The sequence below is a fragment of the Coregonus lavaretus genome (assembly GCF_964263955.1).
Source record: "Coregonus lavaretus genome assembly, chromosome: 12".
Lineage (NCBI taxonomy): Eukaryota > Metazoa > Chordata > Actinopteri > Salmoniformes > Salmonidae > Coregonus > Coregonus lavaretus.
In genome coordinates, this window is record NC_139999.1 from 1,294,189 (window position 1) to 1,320,413 (window position 26,225).

Sequence of the window (26,225 nt, forward strand, 5' to 3'; positions counted from 1 at the left end):
AGGATCTATAGTGTCTCCAGAGAGGGTTAGAGTCAGGATCTACAGTGTCTCCAGAGAGGGTTAGTTAGGATCTATAGTGTCTCCAGAGAGGGTTAGTTAGGATCTATAGTGTCTCCAGAGAGGGTTAGTTAGGATATATAGTGTCTCCAGAGAGGGTTAGTCAGGATCTATAGTGTCTCCAGAGAGGGTTAGTTAGGATCTATAGTGTCTCCAGAGAGGGTTAGTTAGGATCTATAGTGTCTCCAGAGAGGGTTAGTTAGGATCTATAGTGTCTCCAGAGAGGGTTAGTTAGGATCTATAGTGTCTCCAGAGAGGGTTAGTTAGGATCTATAGTGTCTCCAGAGGGGGTTAGTTAGGATCTATAGTGTCTCCAGAGAGGGTTAGAGTCAGGATCTATAGTGTCTCCAGAGAGGGTTAGTTAGGATCTATAGTGTCTCCAGAGAGGGTTAGTTAGGATCTATAGTGTCTCCAGAGAGGGTTAGTTAGGATCTATAGTGTCTCCAGAGGGGGTTAGTTAGGATCTACAGTGTCTCCAGAGAGGGTTAGTTAGGATCTATAGTGTCTCCAGAGAGGGTTAGTTAGGATCTATAGTGTCTCCAGAGAGGGTTAGTTAGGATCTATAGTGTCTCCAGAGAGGGTTAGTTAGGATCTACAGTGTCTCCAGAGGGGGTTAGTTAGGATCTATAGTGTCTCCAGAGAGGGTTAGTTAGGATCTATAGTGTCTCCAGAGAGGGTTAGTTAGGATCTATAGTGTCTCCAGAGAGGGTTAGTTAGGATCTATAGTGTCTCCAGAGAGGGTTAGTTAGGATCTATAGTGTCTCCAGAGAGGGTTAGTTAGGATCTATAGTGTCTCCAGAGAGGGTTAGTTAGGATCTATAGTGTCTCCAGAGAGGGTTAGTTAGGATCTATAGTGTCTCCAGAGAGGGTTAGTTAGGATCTATAGTGTCTCCAGAGAGGGTTAGTTAGGATCTATAGTGTCTCCAGAGAGGGTTAGTTAGGATCTATAGTGTCTCCAGAGAGGGTTAGTTAGGATCTATAGTGTCTCCAGAGAGGGTTAGTTAGGATCTATAGTGTCTCCAGAGAGGGTTAGTTAGGATCTATAGTGTCTCCAGAGAGGGTTAGTTAGGATCTATAGTGTCTCCAGAGAGGGTTAGAGTCAGGATCTATAGTGTCTCCAGAGGGGGTTAGAGTCAGGATCTATAGTGTCTCCAGAGAGGGTTAGTTAGGATCTATAGTGTCTCCAGAGAGGGTTAGTTAGGATCTATAGTGTCTCCAGAGAGGGTTAGTTAGGATCTATAGTGTCTCCAGAGAGGGTTAGTTAGGATCTATAGTGTCTCCAGAGAGGGTTAGTTAGGATCTACAGTGTCTCCAGAGAGGGATAGTTAGGATCTATAGTGTCTCCAGAGAGGGTTAGTTAGGATCTATAGTGTCTCCAGAGAGGGTTAGTTAGGATCTATAGTGTCTCCAGAGAGGGTTAGTTAGGATCTATAGTGTCTCCAGAGAGGGTTAGAGTCAGGATCTATAGTGTCTCCAGAGAGGGTTAGTTAGGATCTATAGTGTCTCCAGAGAGGGTTAGTTAGGATCTATAGTGTCTCCAGAGAGGGTTAGTCAGGATCTATAGTGTCTCCAGAGAGGGTTAGTTAGGATCTATAGTGTCTCCAGAGAGGGTTAGAGTCAGGATCTATAGTGTCTCCAGAGAGGGTTAGTTAGGATCTATAGTGTCTCCAGAGAGGGTTAGAGTCAGGATCTACAGTGTCTCCAGAGAGGGTTAGTTAGGATCTATAGTGTCTCCAGAGAGGGTTAGTTAGGATCTATAGTGTCTCCAGAGAGGGTTAGTTAGGATCTATAGTGTCTCCAGAGAGGGTTAGTTAGGATCTATAGTGTCTCCAGAGAGGGTTAGTTAGGATCTATAGTGTCTCCAGAGAGGGTTAGTTAGGATCTATAGTGTCTCCAGAGAGGGTTAGTTAGGATCTATAGTGTCTCCAGAGAGGGTTAGTTAGGATCTATAGTGTCTCCAGAGGGGGTTAGTTAGGATCTATAGTGTCTCCAGAGAGGGTTAGTTAGGATCTATAGTGTCTCCAGAGGGGGTTAGTTAGGATCTATAGTGTCTCCAGAGAGGGTTAGAGTCAGGATCTATAGTGTGTCCAGAGAGGGTTAGTTAGGATCTATAGTGTCTCCAGAGAGGGTTAGAGTCAGGATCTATAGTGTCTCCAGAGAGGGTTAGTTAGGATCTATAGTGTCTCCAGAGAGGGTTAGTTAGGATCTATAGTGTCTCCAGAGAGGGTTAGAGTCAGGATCTATAGTGTCTCCAGAGAGGGTTAGAGTCAGGATCTATAGTGTCTCCAGAGAGGGTTAGTTAGGATCTACAGTGTCTCCAGAGAGGGTTAGTTAGGATCTATAGTGTCTCCAGAGAGGGTTAGTTAGGATCTATAGTGTCTCCAGAGAGGGTTAGTTAGGATCTATAGTGTCTCCAGAGAGGGTTAGTTAGGATCTATAGTGTCTCCAGAGAGGGTTAGTTAGGATCTATAGTGTCTCCAGAGAGGGTTAGTTAGGATCTATAGTGTCTCCAGAGAGGGTTAGAGTCAGGATCTATAGTGTCTCCAGAGAGGGTTAGTTAGGATCTATAGTGTCTCCAGAGAGGGTTAGTTAGGATCTATAGTGTCTCCAGAGAGGGTTAGAGTCAGGATCTATAGTGTCTCCAGAGAGGGTTAGTTAGGATCTATAGTGTCTCCAGAGAGGGTTAGTTAGGATCTATAGTGTCTCCAGAGAGGGTTAGTTAGGATCTATAGTGTCTCCAGAGAGGGTTAGAGTCAGGATCTATAGTGTCTCCAGAGAGGGTTAGTTAGGATCTATAGTGTCTCCAGAGGGGGTTAGTTAGGATCTATAGTGTCTCCAGAGGGGGTTAGTTAGGATCTATAGTGTCTCCAGAGAGGGTTAGAGTCAGGATCTATAGTGTCTCCAGAGAGGGTTAGTTAGGATCTATAGTGTCTCCAGAGAGGGTTAGTTAGGATCTATAGTGTCTCCAGAGAGGGTTAGTTAGGATCTATAGTGTCTCCAGAGAGGGTTAGTTAGGATCTATAGTGTCTCCAGAGAGGGTTAGTTAGGATCTATAGTGTCTCCAGAGAGGGTTAGTTAGGATCTACAGTGTCTCCAGAGAGGTTTAGTTAGGATCTATAGTGTCTCCAGAGAGGGTTAGTTAGGATCTATAGTGTCTCCAGAGAGGGTTAGAGTCAGGATCTATAGTGTCTCCAGAGAGGGTTAGAGTCAGGATCTATAGTGTCTCCAGAGAGGGTTAGTTAGGATCTATAGTGTCTCCAGAGGGGGTTAGTTAGGATCTATAGTGTCTCCAGAGGGGGTTAGTTAGGATCTATAGTGTCTCCAGAGGGGGTTAGTTAGGATCTATAGTGTCTCCAGAGGGGGTTAGTTAGGATCTATAGTGTCTCCAGAGGGGGTTAGTTAGGATCTATAGTGTCTCCAGAGGGGGTTAGTTAGGATCTATAGTGTCTCCAGAGAGGGTTAGTTAGGATCTATAGTGTCTCCAGAGAGGGTTAGTTAGGATCTATAGTGTCTCCAGAGAGGGTTAGTTAGGATCTATAGTGTCTCCAGAGAGGGTTAGTTAGGATCTATAGTGTCTCCAGAGAGGGTTAGAGTCAGGATCTATAGTGTCTCCAGAGAGGGTTAGTTAGGATCTATAGTGTCTCCAGAGAGGGTTAGTTAGGATCTATAGTGTCTCCAGAGAGGGTTAGTTAGGATCTATAGTGTCTCCAGAGAGGGTTAGAGTCAGGATCTATAGTGTCTCCAGAGAGGGTTAGTTAGGATCTATAGTGTCTCCAGAGGGGGTTAGTTAGGATCTATAGTGTCTCCAGAGGGGGTTAGTTAGGATCTATAGTGTCTCCAGAGAGGGTTAGAGTCAGGATCTATAGTGTCTCCAGAGAGGGTTAGTTAGGATCTATAGTGTCTCCAGAGAGGGTTAGTTAGGATCTATAGTGTCTCCAGAGAGGGTTAGTTAGGATCTATAGTGTCTCCAGAGAGGGTTAGTTAGGATCTATAGTGTCTCCAGAGAGGGTTAGTTAGGATCTATAGTGTCTCCAGAGAGGGTTAGTTAGGATCTACAGTGTCTCCAGAGAGGTTTAGTTAGGATCTATAGTGTCTCCAGAGAGGGTTAGTTAGGATCTATAGTGTCTCCAGAGAGGGTTAGAGTCAGGATCTATAGTGTCTCCAGAGAGGGTTAGAGTCAGGATCTATAGTGTCTCCAGAGAGGGTTAGTTAGGATCTATAGTGTCTCCAGAGGGGGTTAGTTAGGATCTATAGTGTCTCCAGAGGGGGTTAGTTAGGATCTATAGTGTCTCCAGAGGGGGTTAGTTAGGATCTATAGTGTCTCCAGAGGGGGTTAGTTAGGATCTATAGTGTCTCCAGAGGGGGTTAGTTAGGATCTATAGTGTCTCCAGAGGGGGTTAGTTAGGATCTATAGTGTCTCCAGAGAGGGTTAGTTAGGATCTATAGTGTCTCCAGAGAGGGTTAGTTAGGATCTATAGTGTCTCCAGAGAGGGTTAGTTAGGATCTATAGTGTCTCCAGAGAGGGTTAGTTAGGATCTATAGTGTCTCCAGAGAGGGTTAGTTAGGATCTATAGTGTCTCCAGAGAGGGTTAGAGTCAGGATCTATAGTGTCTCCAGAGAGGGTTAGTTAGGATCTATAGTGTCTCCAGAGAGGGTTAGTTAGGATCTATAGTGTCTCCAGAGGGGGTTAGTTAGGATCTATAGTGTCTCCAGAGAGGGTTAGTTAGGATCTATAGTGTCTCCAGAGAGGGTTAGTTAGGATCTATAGTGTCTCCAGAGGGGGTTAGTTAGGATCTATAGTGTCTCCAGAGAGGGTTAGAGTCAGGATCTATAGTGTCTCCAGAGAGGGTTAGTTAGGATCTATAGTGTCTCCAGAGAGGGTTAGTTAGGATCTATAGTGTCTCCAGAGAGGGTTAGAGTCAGGATCTATAGTGTCTCCAGAGAGGGTTAGTTAGGATCTATAGTGTCTCCAGAGAGGGTTAGTTAGGATCTATAGTGTCTCCAGAGAGGGTTAGTTAGGATCTATAGTGTCTCCAGAGAGGGTTAGTTAGGATCTATAGTGTCTCCAGAGAGGGTTAGTTAGGATCTATAGTGTCTCCAGAGGGGGTTAGTTAGGATCTATAGTGTCTCCAGAGAGGGTTAGTTAGGATCTATAGTGTCTCCAGAGAGGGTTAGTTAGGATCTATAGTGTCTCCAGAGAGGGTTAGTTAGGATCTATAGTGTCTCCAGAGAGGGTTAGAGTCAGGATCTATAGTGTCTCCAGAGAGGGTTAGAGTCAGGATATATAGTGTCTCCAGAGAGGGTTAGTTAGGATCTATAGTATCTACAGTGTAAAGTGCATGTCCTCTCACTGGCTAGGTTACATTAGTGTCCCATTAATATCTCTAGACTAATTAGCATAGCAAGCTAACATCTGTAAAGTGCATGTCCTCACACTGGCTAGGTTACATTAGTGTCTCTATATGCAAAGACACACACACGTTTGTTTTACTATGCTTGTGGCTAGACCCTAACTCCTGAGTGGCGCAGTGGTCTAAGGCACTGCATCGCAGTGCTAACTGTACCACTAGAGATCCTGGTTCGAATCCAGGCTCTGTCGCAGCCGGCCGCGACCGGGAGACCCATGGGGCGGCGCACAATTGGCCCAGCGTCGTCCAGGGTAGGGGAGGGAATGGCCGGCAGGGATGTAGCTCAGTTGATAGAGCATGGTGTTTGCAACGCCAGGGTTGTGGGTTCGATTCCCACGGGGGGCCAGTATAAAAAAATATGTATTCACTAACTGTAAGTCGCTCTGGATAAGAGCGTCTGCTAAATGACGTAAATGGAACCAAAAAATGTATTCCCATTCAAAATCTTATTCTCCCTAACCTTAACCCCAAACCATAAACCTAAGCCTAAAATAGCATTTGTCCTTGTCCGAATTTTGGTCCCCACAAGGATAATAAAACCAAAAGCACACCCACACACCCACACCCCCACACCCACACCCCCACACCTTGTCAGGTGCTTGCTGGAATTGTGAACCTCCATCTCATTACTCTTGAACTCATTCAGCTCCTTCCGTATTGCTGCCTGGAGAACACATCAACAACAACGATGTCAACAACAACAACATCAACATCAACAACAACAGGTGGCAGAGGTCAAAACAGGAGCTCAGCTGTTTGTGTGTATCTGTGTGTGATGAGCTGACCTTGTCTGAAGCAGACAGCCTGGTCCAGGGTTTGTCTGCCCTGCGATCATAGTCCTGAGCCTTGGCCACCTCAACATAGTCACTGAAACGAATCAGTATCTTCCTTTCCCTCAACTCATCTACTGTAGGACGCTGGTTCAACTTCCTGTTGAGTCTCTGTTTGATCTCTCTCCTCTCCTCCTGCTCTGACTGGTCGTTCCTCTCTGAAGATTAAAGAGGAAGAACAACAGGTCAGAAACAAACAGTACAGGAGGAGAGAGGTGGAGGGAGGAGAGATGGTGGGAGGAGAGATGGAGGAAGGAGAGAGATGGAGGAGAGAGAGAGAGTTGGAGGAAGGAGAGAGAGATGGAGGAGAGAGAGAGATGGAGGAAGGAGAGAGATGGAGAGAGGAGAGAGATGGAGGGGAGAGAGATGGAGGGAGGAGAGAGATGGAGGAGAGAGAGAGATGGAGGAGAGAGAGATGGAGGAGAGAGAGAGAGATGGAAGAGAGAGATGGAGGAGAGAGAGAGAGATGGAGGAGAGAGGGAAATAGGATAGTCTACAAACATTGACCTGTCCATTCCATCTTGTTACCATGGTGATGTAGTTATGATCATCCGCAGTGTCTGGACCCTGACATTGATCGGATGACTAGACCCTGACATTGATCTGATGACTAGACCCTGACATTGATCTGATGACTAGACCCTGACATTGATCTGATGACTGGACCCTGACATTGATCGGATGACAACTGTGCCAAATGTCTATCTCCTTTCAACATGAGACTAAACATTTTTGGGAACATGTGCGTGGCTCTTGTGTGTGTGTGTGTGCGTGTGGGCTAACAAAAAAACGGCACATTTCAGTTGTGTTTGCTAACAAAAAACGGCACATTTCAGTTGTGTTTGCTAACAAAAAACGGCACATTTCAGTTGTGTTTGCTAACAAAAAACGGCACATTTCAGTTGTGTTTGCCTGCTGTATCTCGGGGTCACGTTGTTGCTTTATCAGCATCCCACGGTTGTTGCCTTTCTAACAGTACTAAGCGTGTGTTTGTAGGATGTATAGCTTTTAAACAGAAAGGTACTTTATGAAGTTAGTATACAATATTATGCGTTGTTTAGAAAATGCCACCAGATGGTGTCAGAGTTTAAAAAGGTTAAGATATTAAAGGGGAACAAAAAGGCTCTTTATTTTCTTGTGTGCAAATTTGATTGAATTATATAATGTGTGTTACAATGTTCCTTCTCCAAGTGCTGAATGAAACTGGCACAAATGCAAATCGTATGCAGGGCCGGATTACCGAACAGGCACCAACATTCTCTCAGCCTCATGACAAAATGTGTAGAATAGCATTATAAAACTGCAAATGTTTTCCTAAAAACAGTATGTTTTTCTGGAGGTCCTGATCCCAGGCTTAGGCTATGGGCTATTTTTCTGCATGGCAATTTTGTGATAAGAGACTAGTTCTAAACTGAACAACAATATAAACATGTAAAGTGTTGGTCCCATGTTTCATGAGCTGAAATAAAAGATCCCAGAAATGTTCCATTCGCATAAAAAGCTTATTTGTCTCAAATTTTGTGCACAAATGTCAGCATCTGGGTGAAGTGGAGAAACGGAATCAGGCGCAGGACACAGAACTGAGAGATAAATGGCTTTACTAGACTCAAAGTAAACCATAGCAAACCCTCCACGCAGGGAAGAGCAAAAACAACAGCTCAACAGACGACGTAACAACGAACAATCACGCACACACCCAGGAGGGAAAACAGAGGTAATATAGGGAAACTAATAAGCCTAATGAGTAACAGGTGGGAATAATAAAGACAGAACTAGTGAGACACAGAAACATCGATCGGTGGCAGCTAGTACTCCGGTGACGACGACCGCCGAAGCCTGCCCGAGCGAGGAGGAGGGGCAGCCTCGGCCGTATCAACAAATTTGTTTACATCCCTGTTAGTGAGCATTTCTACTTTGCCAAGATAATCCATCCACCTGACAGGTGTGGCATATAAAGAAGCTGATTAAACAGCATGATCATTACACAGGTTGTGCTGGGGACAATAAAAGGCCACTCTAAAATGTGCATTTTTGTCACACAACACAATGCCACAGATGTCTCAAGATTTGAGGGAGCCTGCAATTGGCATGGCGACTTCAGGAATGTTCACCAGAGCTGTTGCCAGATAATGTAATGTTCATTTCTCTACCATAAGCCACCTCCAACATCATTTTAGAGAATTTGGCAGTATGTCCATGTCACGGTTTCGGCCGAGGCTGCTCCTTCTCCTTGTTCGGGCAGGCTTCGGCGGTCGTCGTCCCCGGAGTACTAGCTGCCACCGTTCGTTGTTTCTGTGTTTGTTTGGTTTGGTCTGTTTTGGTACACCTGTTTCTCATTTTGTCTTGATTATGTGTCCTTTAAGTTGTCGTTGTTTCTGTCTTGTGGTTGTGTGTAGTTGTTCCTTGTCAGCTGGTGCTTCCAGTCAGTTTGTGCTCTATTCTGTATTAGATAGAGAGTCCTTGTTGTGTGTTTGCTGTGTTTTGCATTTATACGCTGTGTGGGTTATATGTTCTCGTGCCTCCGGCTCTGGTTGTAGCCGTTATTTTGTGGACTTTATTAAAGTATTTTTGGACTAGCATCTGTGTCCTGCATCTGATTCCTACACCACACCTACGCCCGTTCTGACAGTCCAACCGGCCTCACAACCGCAGACCACGTGAAACCACGCCAGCCCAGGACCTCCACATCTGAGACCAGCTAACTGGACAGCTGATGAAACTGAGGAGTATTTCTGTCTGTAATGAAGCCCTTTTGTGGGGTAAAACTCATTCTGATTGGCTGGGCCTGGCTCCCCAGTGGGTGGGCCTGGCTCCTCAGTGGGTGGGCCTATGCCCTCCCAGGCCCACCCATGGCTGCGCCCCTGCCCAGTCATGAAATCCATAGATTAGGGCCTAATGAATTTATTTCAATTGACTGATTTCCTTATATGAACTGTAACTCAGTCAAATCGTTGAAATTCTTGCATGTTGCGTTTATATTTTTGTTCAGTATAGATGTTATGTTCAATAACTAGGGATATTTATTTGCATGATTTACAGTTGAAGTCGGAAGTTTACATACACTTAGATTGGAGTCATTAAAACTTGTTTTTCAACCACTCCACAAATTTCTTGTTAACAAACTATAGTTTTGGCAAGTCGGTTAGGACATCTACTTTGTGCATGACACAAGTAATTTTACCAACAATTGTTTACAGACAGATTATTTCACTTATAATTTACTGTATCACAATTCCAGTGGGTCAGAAGTTTACATACACTAAGTTGACTGTGCCTTTAAACAGCTTGGAAAATTCCAGAAAATGATGTCATGGCTTTAGAAGCTTCTGATAGGCTAATTGACATCATTTGAGTCAATTGAAGGTGTACCTGTGGATATATTTCAAGGCATACCTTCAAACCCAATGCCTCGTTGCTTGACATCATGGGAAAATCAAAATAAATCAGCCAAGACCTCAGAATAAAATGTGTAGACCTCCACAAGTCTGGTTCATCCTTGGGAGCAATTTCCAAACGCCTGAAGGTACCACGTTCATCTGTACAAACAATAGTACGCAAGTATAAACACCATGGGACCACGCAGCCATCATACCGCTCAGGAAGGAGACGCGTTCTGTCTCCTAGAGATGAACGTACTTTGGTGCGAAAAGTGCAAATCAATCCCAGTACAACAGCAAAGGACCTTGTAAAGATGCTGGAGGAAACCGGTACAAAAGTATCTATATCCACAGTAAAACAAGTCTTATATCGACATAACCTGAAAGGCCGCTCAGCAAGGAAGAAGCCACTGCTCCAAAACCGCCATAAAAAAGCCAGACTACGGTTTGCAAATGCACATGGGGACAAAGATCGTACTTTTTTGAGAAATGTCCTCTGGTCTGATGAAACAAAAATAGAACTGTTTGGCCATAATGACCATCGTTATGTTTGGATGAAAAAGGGGAAGGCTTGTAAGCCGAAGAAAACCATCCAAACCGTGAAGCACGGGGGTGGCAGCATCATGCTGTGGGGGTGCTTTGCTGCAGGAGGGACTGGTGCACTTCACAAAATAGATGGCATCATGAGGAAGGACAATTATGTAGATATATTGAAGCAACATCTCAAGACATCAGTCAGGAAGTTAAAGCTTGGTCACAAATGGGTCTTCCAAATGGATAATGACCCCGAGCATACTTCCAAAGTTGTGGCAAAATGGCTTAAGGACAACAAAGTCAAGGTATTGGAGTGGCCATCACAAAGCCCTGACCTCAATCCTATAGAAAATGTGTGGGCAGAACTGAAAAAGCGTTTGCGAGCAAGGATTCCTACAAACCTGACTCAGTTACACCAGCTCTGTTAGGAGGAATAGGCCAAAATTCACCAAACTTATTCTGGGAAGCTTGTGGAAGGCTACCCGAAACGTTTCACCCAAGTTAAACAATTTAAAGGCAATGCTACCAAATACTAATTGAGTGTATGTAAACTTCTGACCCACTGGGAATGTGATGAAAGAAATAAAAGCTGAAATAAATAATTCTCTCTACTATTATTCTGACATTTCACATTCTTAAAATAAAGTGGTGATCCTAACTGACCTAAGACAGGGAATTTTGACTAGGATCAAATGTCAGGAATTGTGAAAAACTGAGTTTAAATGTATTTGGTATATGTAAACTCCCGACTTTAACTGTATTTTTTAAATAGTTTGCATAAACATAAAATAGGGCAATATGACTTGTGATTAACAAAGTTGGTTTAAAAATTGTAAAGAAAAAATGCTGTATAAATTGTAGTGATGTAGTCCCATGCAGCATGTATTCATCACAATAATAAACTGAAGTCATTTAGACATTTAATCATGTTGCACTGAAGCCCACCGGCTCATCTGGAGAGTCGATACAAACTTCAATGAGACTAACCCGACAGTGGACAGTTTCACTTATAAAAACTGATAATAAACTGTGATCTGGTATAAACTATGTATTTTGTTATAACCTCTTGTTTTAATCGGTTATAAATGTATCGTGATCCAATACTCACGTTTGAGGATGTTCCGACTCTCCAGCTCCTCCACCGGGGGTCTCTGGCTCAGCCGCCTGCGGAAAAACACTAGAATCACGTTCTGAACCATGATGTTGTTGTTGTCTGTTCCCCCGCTCCTCCAGTCTCTGACAGACTGACAGTCTCTACTGGCAGCAGCAGTCAGGGTGTCTGAGTCGGCGTGCAGAACCGCTCCAGGATCTACACTTCCTAGTGTCCCGTCTGGAGTCTAGAACCCCTCTTCTGTGACTGAACGGAGAGCGCCTCCGCATCGGGGTAGAAGGCAAGGCGCGTTTTATCACGTTACAAACACAAAATCCCGATTGCAGAATATTTGTCCAGTTTTAGTGCGTCCTTTTCCCTTCAATAAATATTTCCCAAGTGCAAGATAAAACAGTAAGGATAGTTTCAGTGCGACTGGAAAGTAAAATGATACATCTGTATGATCCTTTACAGCTAGAAGAAGGACGACAGGTAGCTTAGTGGTTAAGAGCGTTGTGCCAGTAACCGAAAGGTCGCTTGTTCTAATCCCCGAGCCGAATAGGTGAAAAATCTGTCGATGTGCCCTTGAGCCAAGGCACTTAACCCTAATTGCTCCTGTAAGTCGCTCTGGATAAGAGCGTCTGATAAACGACTAAAACATGTTTTTTTTAAATGTAAAAGTTAGTGTCTGCAGCAGAATGCGGAGTGTTCTGTCTGGCTGCTGACGCGGTGCTGTCCCTTGGTGCTGGAGAGCTCTGGGTTTTATTACGGTCCCAAGGATGCGAATAGCAAGGACCCTTTTACTACTGAACAGCAGCGTCACTGCGTTGCCACGTATCTAGGGAATTCCCACGCACGGTCCAAAAGGTGCACGACTTCAAATGCTGCAGCCAGAGATTCAGCAGGCTGGCGGTAGTGATGGGAAGGTTGTCTCTTTTTACTGACTCGGATCTTTTCGAATCGTTCAGTCAAAATAACGAATATTTCGGCAAATTTCGTTCATTTGAGTAAGTAATGACCAGAGCACGCAGGACACCCTACCGGTGAACTGAAAAGAGTTGATTCTACAAGCCTCTCCTTCACATGACGTTCACAATAGAGGGCTTATTGGAGCTGTCATTTGTGACTGAGACTTGTAAACGTGTGCTTTAAACAACGTACATTTTGTTGATTGTTACTCATACCAATAAGGTTATTTCAAGATACATTTGAAACGACGTCAATTTGTGGCCGCAACCGGACTAGACTGTGAACGACTCTTGGCGGAATGCATTGTTTGACTGCGGTGAGGGTGAAAAGCACCAAACGATTCGTTCTCGAGTTCGAGTTTGAGGAGCAAAGGCTGTGTGGAGCCTATGTTTTGGTTCTACAAAGATGTGTCCATCATAACATTCTTGCACCATGCGATCAATTATTAGTTCTAAACATGTATTTTTATTTTCTGTTCTATGCTCATGATCTATTTTCCTGCGCGTCAGAGCAAGTCTCTGGAACCGCTGAGCCGTGTATTAATCTATAGCCGTGGATTCATCCTGCTGCAGGACTCATTGCGGCCACTCCGGACAGCACTAGCAGGTCAAACGAACGACTAAAATGAACGAGTCACTCAGAAAAGCGACTCATGAATGTTGAGTCAATAAAACGAGTGTTCAAAAATAACGAATCGTTCGCGAACTGCACATCACTAGCAGGCAGCCTCTCCTCTTCTGAACCAAGACAAAGATATGCTACTCTAACTGAGGATTGATTTCAGAAAGGATTTACCTTCTACTATCATCAAATCTGACTTCCTAAATATAGTTTCTATAGCTGATAGGTTCATATTTTCTATTATTCTATTGATACACAAAGCTGTAGATGAGATTCCTAAATAATGCTCACCCCTTGTATAAAAATACTAAGTACAGCAAGCAGGCAGATTATTTATTTGCTATTTGTGGGTTGTTTTACACATAATTGAGGCAACAATTAGATTATTATGCTGTGTTCATAACCAAGTGGGAAGGTAGTATTTACCATATAGGACTGGAAAAAATCCACTTGAACGCCCCTCCAACTGGTAATTAGAAGTTGGAAACTCTTATTTTATTCCTAAACTCCGACTTCTCCCACATGTTGACCTCTAATGTCGTGTACTAAGAAAATTACCTCGATAACAGCATTTTCTGAAGTTAAATGCAACAACAAAACATTATTTATAAAAAGCAATCTATTAATATGGTTTTTGAACACTATAAGTTATTTACAATCATGATAGCTTAATGTTTAGTTTAAAGCTGACACAGCTTGTTGACCATTAGCCAATCAGCGTTTCTCAACGAGTTCAAAGCATGTGAATGCATCCAACTGGTATTTTTGACTTCACAACAGGTAATTGCCACCTTTCCAATTGGTGATGAATGCAGCATTAGATACAGAGCCATATTTAGCTTTGATTAGACCACTCAAGGAGTCCTCTCAAGCTTTTACAGTGAGGGAAGAGGGAACCGCTTGTCTTACACAGAAACAAACACGAAGCAGGTCGTGACGACGCATACATTTACATTTTAGTCATTTAGCAGACGCTCTTATCCAGAGCGACTTACAGGTAGTGAGTGCATACATTATTATTTTTTAAATATTTTTTCATACTGGCCCCCCGTGGGAATCGAACCCACAACCCTGGCGTTGCAAACGCCATGCTCTACCAACATCCCTGCCAGCCATTCCCTCCCCTACCCTGGACGACGCTGGGCCAATTGTGCGCCGCCCCATGGGTCTCCCAGTCGCGGCCAGCTACGACAGAGCCTGGATTCAAACCAGGATCTCTAGTGGCACAGCCATAGACCACTGCGCCACTCGGGAGACCCAGGAGGTAAAGTATCAGGATCCACTCTGTTGTTAAAAATCTAATCAAATCAAATGTATTGGTCACATACACATGGTTAGCAGATGTTATTGCGAGTGTGGCGAAATGCATGTGCTTCTAGTTCCGACGGGGCAGCAATATCTAGCAAGTAATATCTAACAGATACACAACAAAAACCTAATACACACAAATCTAAGTAAAGGAATGGAATAAGAATATATAAATATATGGATGAGCAATGTCATTATCAGAGCAGCATAGGCTAAGATGCAATAGATAGTATAGAATACAGTATATACATATGAGATGGGTAATGCAAGATATGTAAACATTAAAGTGGCATTATTAAAGTGACTAGTGTTCCATTTATTAAAGTGGCCAGTGATTTTCAAGTCTGTATGTAGGCAGCAGCCTCTCTGTGCTAGTAATGGCTGTTTAACAGTCTGATGGCCTTGAGATAGAAGCTGTTTTTCAGTCTCTCGGTCCCAGCTTTGATGCACCTGTACTGACCTCGCCTTCTGGATGATAGCGGGGTGAACAGGCAGTGGCTCAGGTGGTAGTTGTCCTTGATTATCTTTTTGGCCTTCCTGTGACTTCAGGTAAAGTAGGTGTCCTGGAGGGCAGGTAGTTTGCCCCCGGTAATGCGTTGTGCAGACCGCACCACCCTCTGGAGAGCCCTGCGGTTGCGGGTGGTGCAATTGCCGTACCAGGTGGTGATACAGCGCGACAGGATGCTCTCAATTGTGCATCTGTAAAAGTTTGTGAGGGTTTTAGGTGACAGGCCACATTTCTTCAGCCTCCTGAGGTTGAAAAGACACTGTTGTGCCTTCTTCACCACACTGTTTGTGTGGGTGGACCACTTCAGTTTGTCAGTGATGTGTACGCCAAGGAACTTAAAACGTTCCACCTTCTCCACTGCGGTCCCGTCGATGTGGATAGGGGGGTGAAGTCCACGATCATCTCCACGATCGTTTCCTGAAGTCCACGATCATCTCCTTTGTTTTGTTGATGTTGAGTGAGAGGTTATTTTCCTGGCACCACACTCTGAGAGCCCTCATCTCCTCCCTGTAGGCTGTCTCATCGTTGTTGGTAATCAAGCCTACTACTGTTCTGTCATGATTGAGTTGGAGGCGTGCTTGGCCACGCAATCATGGGTGAACAGGGAGTACAGGAGGGGGCTGAGCACGCACCCTTGTGGGGCCCCAGTGTTGAGGATCAGCGAAGTGGAGATGTTGTTTCCTACCTTCACCACCTGGGGGCGGCCCGTCAGGAAGTCCAGGACCCAATTGCACAGGGCGGGGTTAAGACCCAGGGCCTCAAGCTTGATGATGAGCTTGGAGGGTACTATGGTGTTGAATTCTGAGCTATAGTCAATGAACAGCATTCTTACATAGGTATTCCTCTTGTCCAGATGGGATAGGGCAGTGTGCAGTGTGATGGCGATTGCATCGTCTGTGGATCTATTGGGGCGGTAAGCAAATTGAAGTGGGTCTAGGGCAGTCCTTCTCAAATAGTGGGGCGCGCCCCTCTGGGGGGGCTCGGAGCGATGCCAGGGGGGGCGCGTGTGACCCCGGGGAACATGCTTTTTTTTGCCGCAGGGAGTAGTTTTTTTTTGCACCGAACAAGAGCACACAGCACAGAGCAGGAGATATGAAGTGCAGATAACAAACCCTTAAGAGACACCATGGAAACATATCTAACAGGGATGAAAAGAAAGACGGAGATAATGAGACAAAGTCTCCCGAAAGCTAAGACGAGGAAATATGACGAAGCGTATGTAGCGCTTGGCTTCACTGTGACTACGGTGGGAGACGAGGAAAGACCGGTATGTTTACTGTGTCTAAAAATGTTGGCAGCGGACAGCATGAAGCCAAATAAATTAAGGCGTCACTTAAAGACATTACACCCCAATCACGCTGATAAGCCTCTTGAGTTTTTTCAGCGAAAACGTGCCGAATATTGCCAACAATCGTCCCGCTTTGTGAATGCTACTTCAGTAAACAGCGTCATATAAGGTGGCGTACCAAATTGCTCAGTGCAGAACACCCCACTCCATAGCAGAGGAGCTGATACTGCCTGTAGCATTAGACATGGTCTCTGTCATGCTGGATGACGCAAGTGCTGCAAAAATAAAAACTATCCCTCTGTCCAATGACACTGTCGCCAGACGTATAGATGACATTGATAACGATCTTAAAGAACAGCTGGTAAACTCAAAGACAAACGTTTTGCCTTACAGTTCGATGAAGCAACTGACAGCAACAAAGACTGTTTATCGTTTATGTACGTTTTGACATGACAAACTCCCCGTGTGAGGATCTACTTTTTTGTAAATATGTCAGAGACAGAGCCACAGCTGAAGAGCTATTCAAAATGCTGGACTGCTTCCTGACTGAGAATGGGCTAAAGTGGGAGAACTGCATTGGTGTTTGCAGTGATGGTGCACAGACCATGGCAGGGATGAGAAAAGGACTTCGGGCACTCATCAAGAAGGCCTCACCTAATGCTGAGTGGACACACTGTGTTATACACAGAGAAGCACTGGCATCAAGGCACCTTTCCTCTGAATTAAGTGAGGTTATGACTGACATTGTAGGTGTAGTCAATTTCATAAAGACCAGACCACTAAAAACAAGAGTCTTCTCTGCTATCTGTGAGGAGATGGGAGCTGAACATCAAGCTGTGCTGTTTCACAGTGAAGCAAGGTGGCTGTCACGAGGAAACGTCTTGTCCCGAGTTTTTGAGCTCAGAGAGCAGATAAGAATGTTTTGGGAGCAGGAGCACAAGTATGACCTCGCAGAAAAATGTAGTGATGAGAACTTCCTGGCAAAGCTGGCCTACCTGAGTGACATATTTGGAAAGCTAAATGAACTAAATCTACAGCTTCAAGGGAAAGATAAACACCTCCCTCAGGTCACAGACAAGATCAGCTCTTTCACTCGAAAGCTTGCAATGTGGGGCAGGCGACTTGATGAAGGAAATACTGATTCATTCGAGAACCTGCATGAATTTGTTGACACTACTGACTGATGCCACCTCAGTGATTCCATATATTAAGGAGCATATTTCATCACTGATGGGATTCTTTAAAAAGTACTTCCCTGAAAACAGTTCCCAATATGACTGGGTGAGAGATCATTTCAATGCACCAGCTCCAACTGGTTTCTGCTCTGCAGAGGAGGACCAGTTCATTGATATCACGTCTGACTCCACATTGAGACTGAGGTTCACATCACAGACACTGAGTGAATTCTGGCTGAGTGTAGAGAGGCAGTATCCACTCTTAGGGCAGAGGGCTAAGAGTGGATACTGCCTCTCTTTGTGAGACTGGCTTCTCTGCTGTTGCTGCACTGATGACCAAGTACAGGTCCCAGCTAAACATTGAGCAGGAGCTGAGAGTTGCAGTATCATGCTTCAAACCCTGCTTCGAAAAGCTGTGCACTGCAAAACGTGCTCATTGTAGCCATTAATCCTGACTTCCTCATTTTTATAAAAAAATAAATAATAATCAGCTCAAATTGTTTTATTCATTTTTGTTTTATAGGTCAAAGTGTTTCATATGTTGTGCTCCTGAGTTCATGTTGCTGATCAATTTGAATGCATTGTTATTTATTGATTATATTTTATTTTATTTTTCAGTATCAAATGGTCAAAAAAAATTTAGTTTAAATAAGGGTTGCATTTTTTTTTAAATTTCAGGCAAATTGATGCACTTTAAGTATTTTCTGTTACAATGTTAATAAAGTTATTCTTTGTTGTAAGTTGATCTATATTTCTTTCTTTTTTATTTTCTTTAATGTTAATAAGGATACAATGTTATGCAGAGGTGTACATATAATAATTTTATAGACAAATTATACTATTTACAGTCGCGGCGGAGAGTTGGGGGGCGCAAAATGTTTACTTCTTCCTAGGGGGGGCGTAACAGAAAATAATTGAGAAGCACTGGTCTAGGGTGACAGGTAAGGTAGAGGTGATATGATCCTTGACTAGCCTCTCAAAGCACTTCATGATGACAGAAGGTTAGTGTTACGGTGCGATAGTCATTTAGTTCAGCTACCTTTGCTTTCTTGGGTACAGGAACAATGGTGGACATCTTGAAGCAGGTGGGGACAGCAGACTGGGATAGGGAGAGATTGAATATGTCCGTAAACACTCCCGCCAGCTGGTCTGCGCATGCTCTGAGGACGCGGCTAGGGATGCTGTCTGGGCCGGCAGCCTTGCGAGGGTTAACACGCTTAAATGTCTTACTCACATCAGCCACGGAGAAGGAGAGCGGTCCTTGGTAGCTGGCCGCGTCGGTGGCACTGTGTTATCCTCAAAGCGGGCGAAGAAGGTTTTTAGCTTGTCTGGCAGCAAGACGTCAGTGTCCGCGACTTGGCTGGTTTTCCTTTTGTAGTCCGTGATTGTCTGTAGACCCTGCCACATACGTCTCGTGTCTGAGCCGTTGAATTGCGACTCCACTTTGTCTCTATTGACGTTTTGCCTGTTTGATTGCCTTGCGGAGGGAACGACCACTCTGTTTGTATTCTGCCATATTCCCCATCACCTTGCCATGGTTAAATGCAGTGGTTTGTGCTTTCAGTTTTTTGCAAATGCTGCCATCTATCCACGGTTTCTGGTTAGGGTAGGTTTTAATAGTCATAGTGGGTACGACATCTCCTATACACTTCCTTATAAACCCACTCACCAAATCAGCGTATACGTCTATATTATTCTCAGATGCTACCCGGAACATATCCCAGTCCGCGTGATTAAAACAATCTTGAAGCGTGGATTCCGATTGGTCAGACCAGCGTTGAATAGTCCTTAGCACGGGTACTTCCTGTTTGAGTTTCTGCCTATAGGAAGGGAGGAGCAAAATGGAGTCGTGGTCAGATTTGCCGAAAGGAGGGCGGGGGAGGGCCTTGTATGCATAGCGGAAATGAGTGTAACAATGGTTCAGCGTTTTTCCAGCGCGAGTGCTACAGTCAATATGCTGATAGAATTTAGGTAGCCTTTTTCTCAAATTTGTTTAGGGGGAATAGGTTTTGTTGTGCCCTTTTCACGACTGTCTTGGTGTGATTGGACCATGTTAGTTTGTTGGTGAGAGTTCCTGTATGTTGTTACAATTACACCATGAGTCGTTAGTCATGAAACATATCCCCCCACCCCTGTTCTTCCCGGAGAGATGTTTATTCCTGTCGGCGCATTGTACCGAGAACCCAGATGGCTGTATGGACAGGCAGAACCCAGATGGCTGTATGGACAGGCACAGTATATCCCGAGAGAGCCATGTTTCCATGAAACAGAGTATGTTACAATCCCTGATGTTTCTCTGGAAAGCAACCCTTGCCCTGATCTCGTCCACTTTGTTGTCTAGGGACTGGACATTAGTGAGTACTATACTCTGAGGCGATGGGTGGTGTGCGCCTCCTAAGTCTGACTAGAAGACCGCTCCGGCTCCCTCACCTCCGGCAGCATTGTTTTGGGTCGGCCTCTGGAATCAGTTCAAATGCCATGGGTGGTGCGATCAAAGGATCCGCTTCAGGAAAGTCGTATTCCTGGTCGTAGTGCTGGTTAGTTGACGCTCTGATATCCAATAGTTCTTCCCGGCTGTATTACATTTTAGTCATTTAGCAGACACTCTTATCCAGAGTGACTTAAAGTTAGTGAGTGCATACATATATATATATATATATATATTTTTTTTTTTTCATACTGTATGTAATAACACTTAAGATTTACTGGGCTAACAATGTACGTTAGTGCATGTGTGTGTGGGGGTGTGGACAGTAGGGACCACTGAGACGTCTACACACAACAGGGTTACCATGTGCTCACTGAGGCAACATGGTATAACATTAATAGAAAAACACTGTAATGATCCAGATAGTTAACTAAAATCTCCTCTCCTCTCCTCCTCTCGTCTCCTCTCTTCTCCTCTATTCTCTTCTCCCCTACCCCCTCTCCTCTCCTCTCCTCTCCTCTCCTACCCCCCTCTCCTCTCCTCTCCCCTACCCCCCTCTCCTCTCCTCTTCTCGCCTCCCCTCCACTCTCCTTTCCTCTCCTCTCCCTTCCAGAGTAGAGCAGCGGAAGTTCAGTCTTTATGTAACGAAGAGGAGGAGTTTCTCTGACCTGGATGTCTCCACTACTTACACGCTTCAGAGGACAGAGACACAGAGACATCACAGGACAGAGACACAGAGACACAGTGACATCACAGGACAGAGACACAGAGACATCACAGGACAGAGACACAGAGACACAGAGACATCACAGGACAGAGACACAGAGACACGGAGACATCAAAGGACAGAGACACAGAGACACAGTGACATCACAGGACAGAGACACAGACACAGTGACATCACATGACAGAGACACAGTGACATCACAGGACAGAGACACAGTGATATCACAGGACAGAGACACAGTGACATCACAGCAAAGAGACACAGAGACACAGTGACATCACAGGACAAAGACACAGAGACACAGTGACATCACAGGACAGAGAAACAGAGACACAGTGACATCACAGGACAGAGACACAGAGACACAGTGCCATCACAGGACAGAGAAACAGAGACACAGTGACATCACAGGACAGAGAAACAGTGACACAGTGACATCACAGGACAGAGAAACAGAGACACAGTGACATCACAGGACAGAGAAACAGAGACACAGTGACATCACAGGACAGAGACACAGACACAGTGACATCACAGGACAGAGACATCACAGGACAGAGACACAGTGACATCACAGGACAGACACAGTGTCCCAATACAAACACTTGTAACCTAAATAGTAGGCCGTTTGAGTATTCGGCACTTTAAATACCAGATGTCACCAGCTGATCATCAGATATGTGGAGCGACTTCTGAATTCAACCAATAATGGGAAACAACACAATCGCGCATTTGAAGCATTCTTAGTATGAAAAAATTGGAAATGGCCTAACCCCAACACGAGGACCTAACCCCAACACGAGGACCTAACCCCAACACTAGCCTAGTAGGACCTAACCCCAACACGAGGACCTAACCCCAACACTAGCCTAGTAGGACCTAACCCCAACACTAGCCTAGTAGGACCTAACCCCAACACTAGCCTAGTAGGACCTAACCCCAACACTAGCCTAGTAGGACCTAACCCCAACACTAGCCTAGTAGGACCTAACCCCAACACTAGCCTAGTAGGACCTAACCCCAACACTAGGACCTAACCCCAACACTAGCCTAGTAGGACCTAACCCCAACACTAGGACCTAACCCCAACACTAGCCTAGTAGGACCTAACCCCAACACTAGGACCTAACCCCAACACTAGCCTAGTAGGACCTAACCCCAACACTAGGACCTAACCCCAACACTAGGACCTGACCCCAACACTAGGACCTAACCCCAACACTAGCCTAGTAGGACCTAACCCCAACACTAGGACCTAACCCCAACACTAGGACCTAACCCCAACACTAGGACCTAACCCCAACACTAGCCTAGTAGGACATAACCCCAACACTAGCCTAGTAGGACCTAACCCCAACACTAGGACCTAACCCCAACACTAGGACCTAACCCCAACACTAGCCTAGTAGGACCTAACCCCAACACTAGGACCTAACCCCAACACTAGCCTAGTAGGACCTAACCCCAACACTAGCCTAGTAGGACCTAACCCCAACACTAGGACCTAACCCCAACACTAGGACCTAACCCCAACACTAGCCTAGTAGGACCTAACCCCAACACTAGGACCTAACCCCAACCCTAGCCTAGTAGGACCTAACCCCAACACTAGGACCTAACCCCAACACTAGCCTAGTAGGACCTAACCCCAACACTAGGACCTAACCCCAACACTAGCCTAGTAGGACCTAACCCCAACACTAGCCTAGTAGGACCTAACCCCAACACTAGCCTAGTAGGACCTAACCCCAACACTAGCCTGGTAGGACCTAACCCCAACACTAGGACCTAACCCCAACACTAGCCTAGTAGGACCTAACCCCAACACTAGCCTAGTAGGTCATAACCCCAACACTAGGACCTAACCCCAACACTAGCCTAGTAGGACCTAACCCCAACACTAGGACCTAACCCCAACACTAGCCTAGTAGGACCTAACCCAAACACTAGCCTAGTAGGACCTAACCCCAACACTAGGACCTAACCCCAACACTAGCCTAGTAGGACCTAACCCCAACACAAGCCTAGTAGGACCTAACCCCAACACTAGGACCTAACCCCAACACTAGCCTAGTAGGACATAACCCCAACACTAGGTCCTAACCCCAACACTAGGACCTAACCCCAACACTAGCCTAGTAGGACCTAACCCCAACACTAGGACTTAACCCCAACACTAGCCTAGTAGGACATAACCCCAACACTAGGTCCTAACCCCAACACTAGGACCTAACCCCAACACTAGCCTAGTAGGACCTAATCCCAACACTAGCCTAGTAGGACCTAATCCCAACACTAGCCTAGGTCCTAATCCCAGCACTAGCCTAGTAGGACCTAACCCCAACACTAGCCTAGTAGGACATAACCCCAACACTAGGACCTAACCCCAACACTAGCCTAGTAGGACATAACCCCAACACTAGGTCCTAACCCCAACACTAGGACCTAACCGCAACACTAGCCTAGTAGGACCTAACCCCAACACTAGCCTAGTAGGACCTAACCCCAACAGTAGGACCTAACCCCAACACTAGCCTAGTAGGACCTAATCCCAACACTAGCCTAGTAGGACCTAACCCCAACACTAGCCTAGTAGGACCTAACCCCAACACTAGCCTAGTAGGACCTAACCCCAACACTAGGACCTAACCCCAACACTAGGACCTAACCCCAACACTAGCCTAGTAGGACCTAACCCCAACACTAGGACCTAACCCCAACACTAGGACCTAACCCCAACACTAGGACCTAACCCCAACACTAGCCTAGTAGGACCTAACCCCAACACTAGGACCTAACCCCAACACTAGGACCTAACCCCAACACTAGGACCTAGTAGGACCTAACCCCAACACTATGACCTAACCCCAACACTAGGACCTAACCCCAACACTAGGACCTAACCCCAACACTAGGACCTAACCCCAACACTAGGACCTAACCCCAACACTAGCCTAGTAGGATCTAACCCCAACACTAGGATCTAACCCCAACACTAGGATCTAACCCCAACACTAGGACCTAACCCCAACACTAGGACCTAACCCCAACACTAGGATCTAACCCCAACACTAGGACCTAACCCCAACACTAGGACCTAACCCCAACACTAGCCTAGTAGGACCTAACCCCAACACTAGCCTAGTAGGACATAACCCCAACACTAGCCTAGTAGGACATAACCCCAACACTAGCCTAGTAGGACCTAACCCCAACACTAGGACCTAACCCCAACACTAGGACCTAACCCCAACACTAGGACCTAACCCCAACACTAGCCTAGTAGGACATAACCCCAACACTAGGACCTAACCCCAACACTAGGACCTAACCCCAACACTAGGACCTAACCCCAACACTAGCCTAGTAGGATCTAACCCCAAAACTAGCCTAGTAGGACCTAACCCCAACACTAGCCTAGTAGGACATAACCCCAACACTAGGACCTAACCCCAACACTAGGACCTAACCCCAACACTAGCCTAGTAGGACATAACCCCAACACTAGGACCTAACCCCAACACTAGCCTAGTAGGACATAACCCCAACACTAGCCTAGTAGGACCTAACCCCAACACTAGCCTAGTAGGACATAACCCCAACACTAGGACCTAACCCCAACACTAGCCTAGTAGGACATAACCCCAACACTAGCCTAGTAGGATCTAACCCCAAAACTAGCCTAGTAGGACCTAACCCCAACACTAGGACCTAACCCCAACACTAGGACCTAACCCCAACACTAGCCTAGTAGGACCTAACCCCAACACTAGGACCTAACCCCAACACTAGGACCTAACCCCAACACTAGGACCTAACCCCAACACTAGCCTAGTAGGACCTAACCCCAACACTAGGACCTGACCCCAACACTAGGACCTAACCCCAACACTAGCCTAGTAGGATCTAACCCCAACACTAGGACCTAACCCCAACACTAGCCTAGTAGGACATAACCCCAACACTAGGATCTAACCCCAACACTAGGATCTAACCCCAACACTAGCCTAGTAAGACCTAACCCCAACACTAGCCTAGTAGGATCTAACCCCAACACTAGACTAGTAGGACCTAACCCCAACACTAGGACCTAACCCCAACACTAGCCTAGTAGGATCTAACCCCAACACTAGGACCTAACCCCAACACTAGGATCTAACCCCAACACTAGCCTAGTAGGACCTAACCCCAACACTAGGACCTAACCCCAACACTAGCCTAGTAGGACCTAACCCCAACACTAGGACCTAACCCCAACACTAGACTAGTAGGATCTAACCCCAACACTAGGACCTAACCCCAACACTAGCCTAGTAGGTCCTAACCCCAACACTAGGTCCTAACCCCAACACTAGGATCTAACCCCAACACTAGCCTAGTAGGATCTAACCCCAACACTAGGATCTAACCCCAACACTAGCCTACTAGGTCCTAACCCCAACACTAGGATCTAACCCCAACACTAGCCTACTAGGTCCTAACCCCAACACTAGGATCTAACCCCAACACTAGGATCTAACCCCAACACTAGCCTACTAGGTCCTAACCCCAACACTAGGATCTAACCCCAACACTAGCCTAGTAGGACCTAACCCCAACACTAGCCTAGTAGGACCTAACCCCAACACTAGGATCTAACCCCAACACTAGCCTAGTAGGATCTAACCCCAACACTAGGACCTAACCCCAACACTAGGACCTAACCCCAACACTAGGACCTAACCCCAACACTAGCCTAGTAGGATCTAACCCCAACACTAGCCTAGTAGGACCTAACCCCAACACTAGCCTAGTAGGACCTAACCCCAACACTAGCCTAGTAGGACCTAACCCCAGCACTAGCCTAGTAGGACCTAACCCCAACACTACGGCTGGCTGGCTGGCTGGCTTGCTGAAGAGCAGCATTATAACAGGAACATACTGAGTGATATGATATGATCTCTCTGAGTGATATTGCAATATTGTGTATTGTGTTATGTACAGTATTGTATATTGTACATTGTGTATTGTGCATTATTGTGTATTGTACAATATTGTGCTATTTACATTTCATTTTACATTTCAGTCATTTAGCAGACGCTCTTATCCAGAGCAACTTACAGGAGCAATTAGGGTTAAGTGCCTTGCTCAAGGGCACATCGACAGATTTTTCACCTAGTCGGCTTGGGGATTAGAACCAGCGACCTTTCGGTTACTGGCAAAACGCTCTTAACCACTAAGCTACCTGCCATTATGTATTGTATATTGTACCGTATTGTGTATTGTACATTGTGCAGTATTGTATTGTACAGTATTGTATAGTGTATTGTACCCAAGATAATTTTCTTCGGTTATAGTAACGGCTGTGAACACTACCGGTCAAAAGTTTTAGAACACCTACTCATTCAAGGGTTTTTCTTTATTTTTTACTATTTTCTACATTGTAGAATAATAGTGAAGACATCAAAACTATGAAATAACACATATGGAATCATGTAGTAACCAAACAATTGTTAAACAAATCAAAATATATTTTATATTTGAGATTCTTCAAATAGCCACCTTTTGCCTTGATGGCAGCTTTGCATACTCTTGGCATTCTCTCAACCAGTTTCATGAGATAGTCACCTGGAATGCATTTCAATTAACAGGTGTGCCTTCTTAAAGTTAATTTGTGGAATGTCTTTCCTTTGGAAAGGAAAAGCAGCCAACAAGTGCTAAGCATATGTGGGAACTCCTTCAAGACTGTAGGAAAAGCATTCTAGGTGAAGCTGGTTGAGAGAATGCCAAGAGTGTGCAAAGCTGTCATCAAGGCAAAGGGTGGCTATTTGGTTTTTGCGACTGCACTTGAAGAAACGTTCAAAGTTCTTGAAATGTTCCGGATTGACTGACCTTCATGTCTTAAAAGTAATGATGGACTGTCGTT

General features: G+C 45.3%; 1 protein-coding gene across 1 annotated transcript in view; it reads right to left on the bottom strand.

Annotated features, from left to right (window-relative positions):
* The window catches only part of phactr3b (phosphatase and actin regulator 3b), a gene marked incomplete at both ends in the record, with an annotated part of 153,400 nt that overhangs the window by 50,720 nt on the left and 76,455 nt on the right, over positions 1 to 26,225 (bottom strand). The window contains 3 exons of the mRNA XM_084172964.1: positions 6,053 to 6,129; positions 6,251 to 6,453; positions 11,315 to 11,370. Of these exons, the coding sequence (XP_084029090.1) occupies positions 6,053 to 6,129; positions 6,251 to 6,453; positions 11,315 to 11,370 (336 nt within the window). The remainder of the gene's footprint in view (positions 1 to 6,052; positions 6,130 to 6,250; positions 6,454 to 11,314; positions 11,371 to 26,225) is intronic.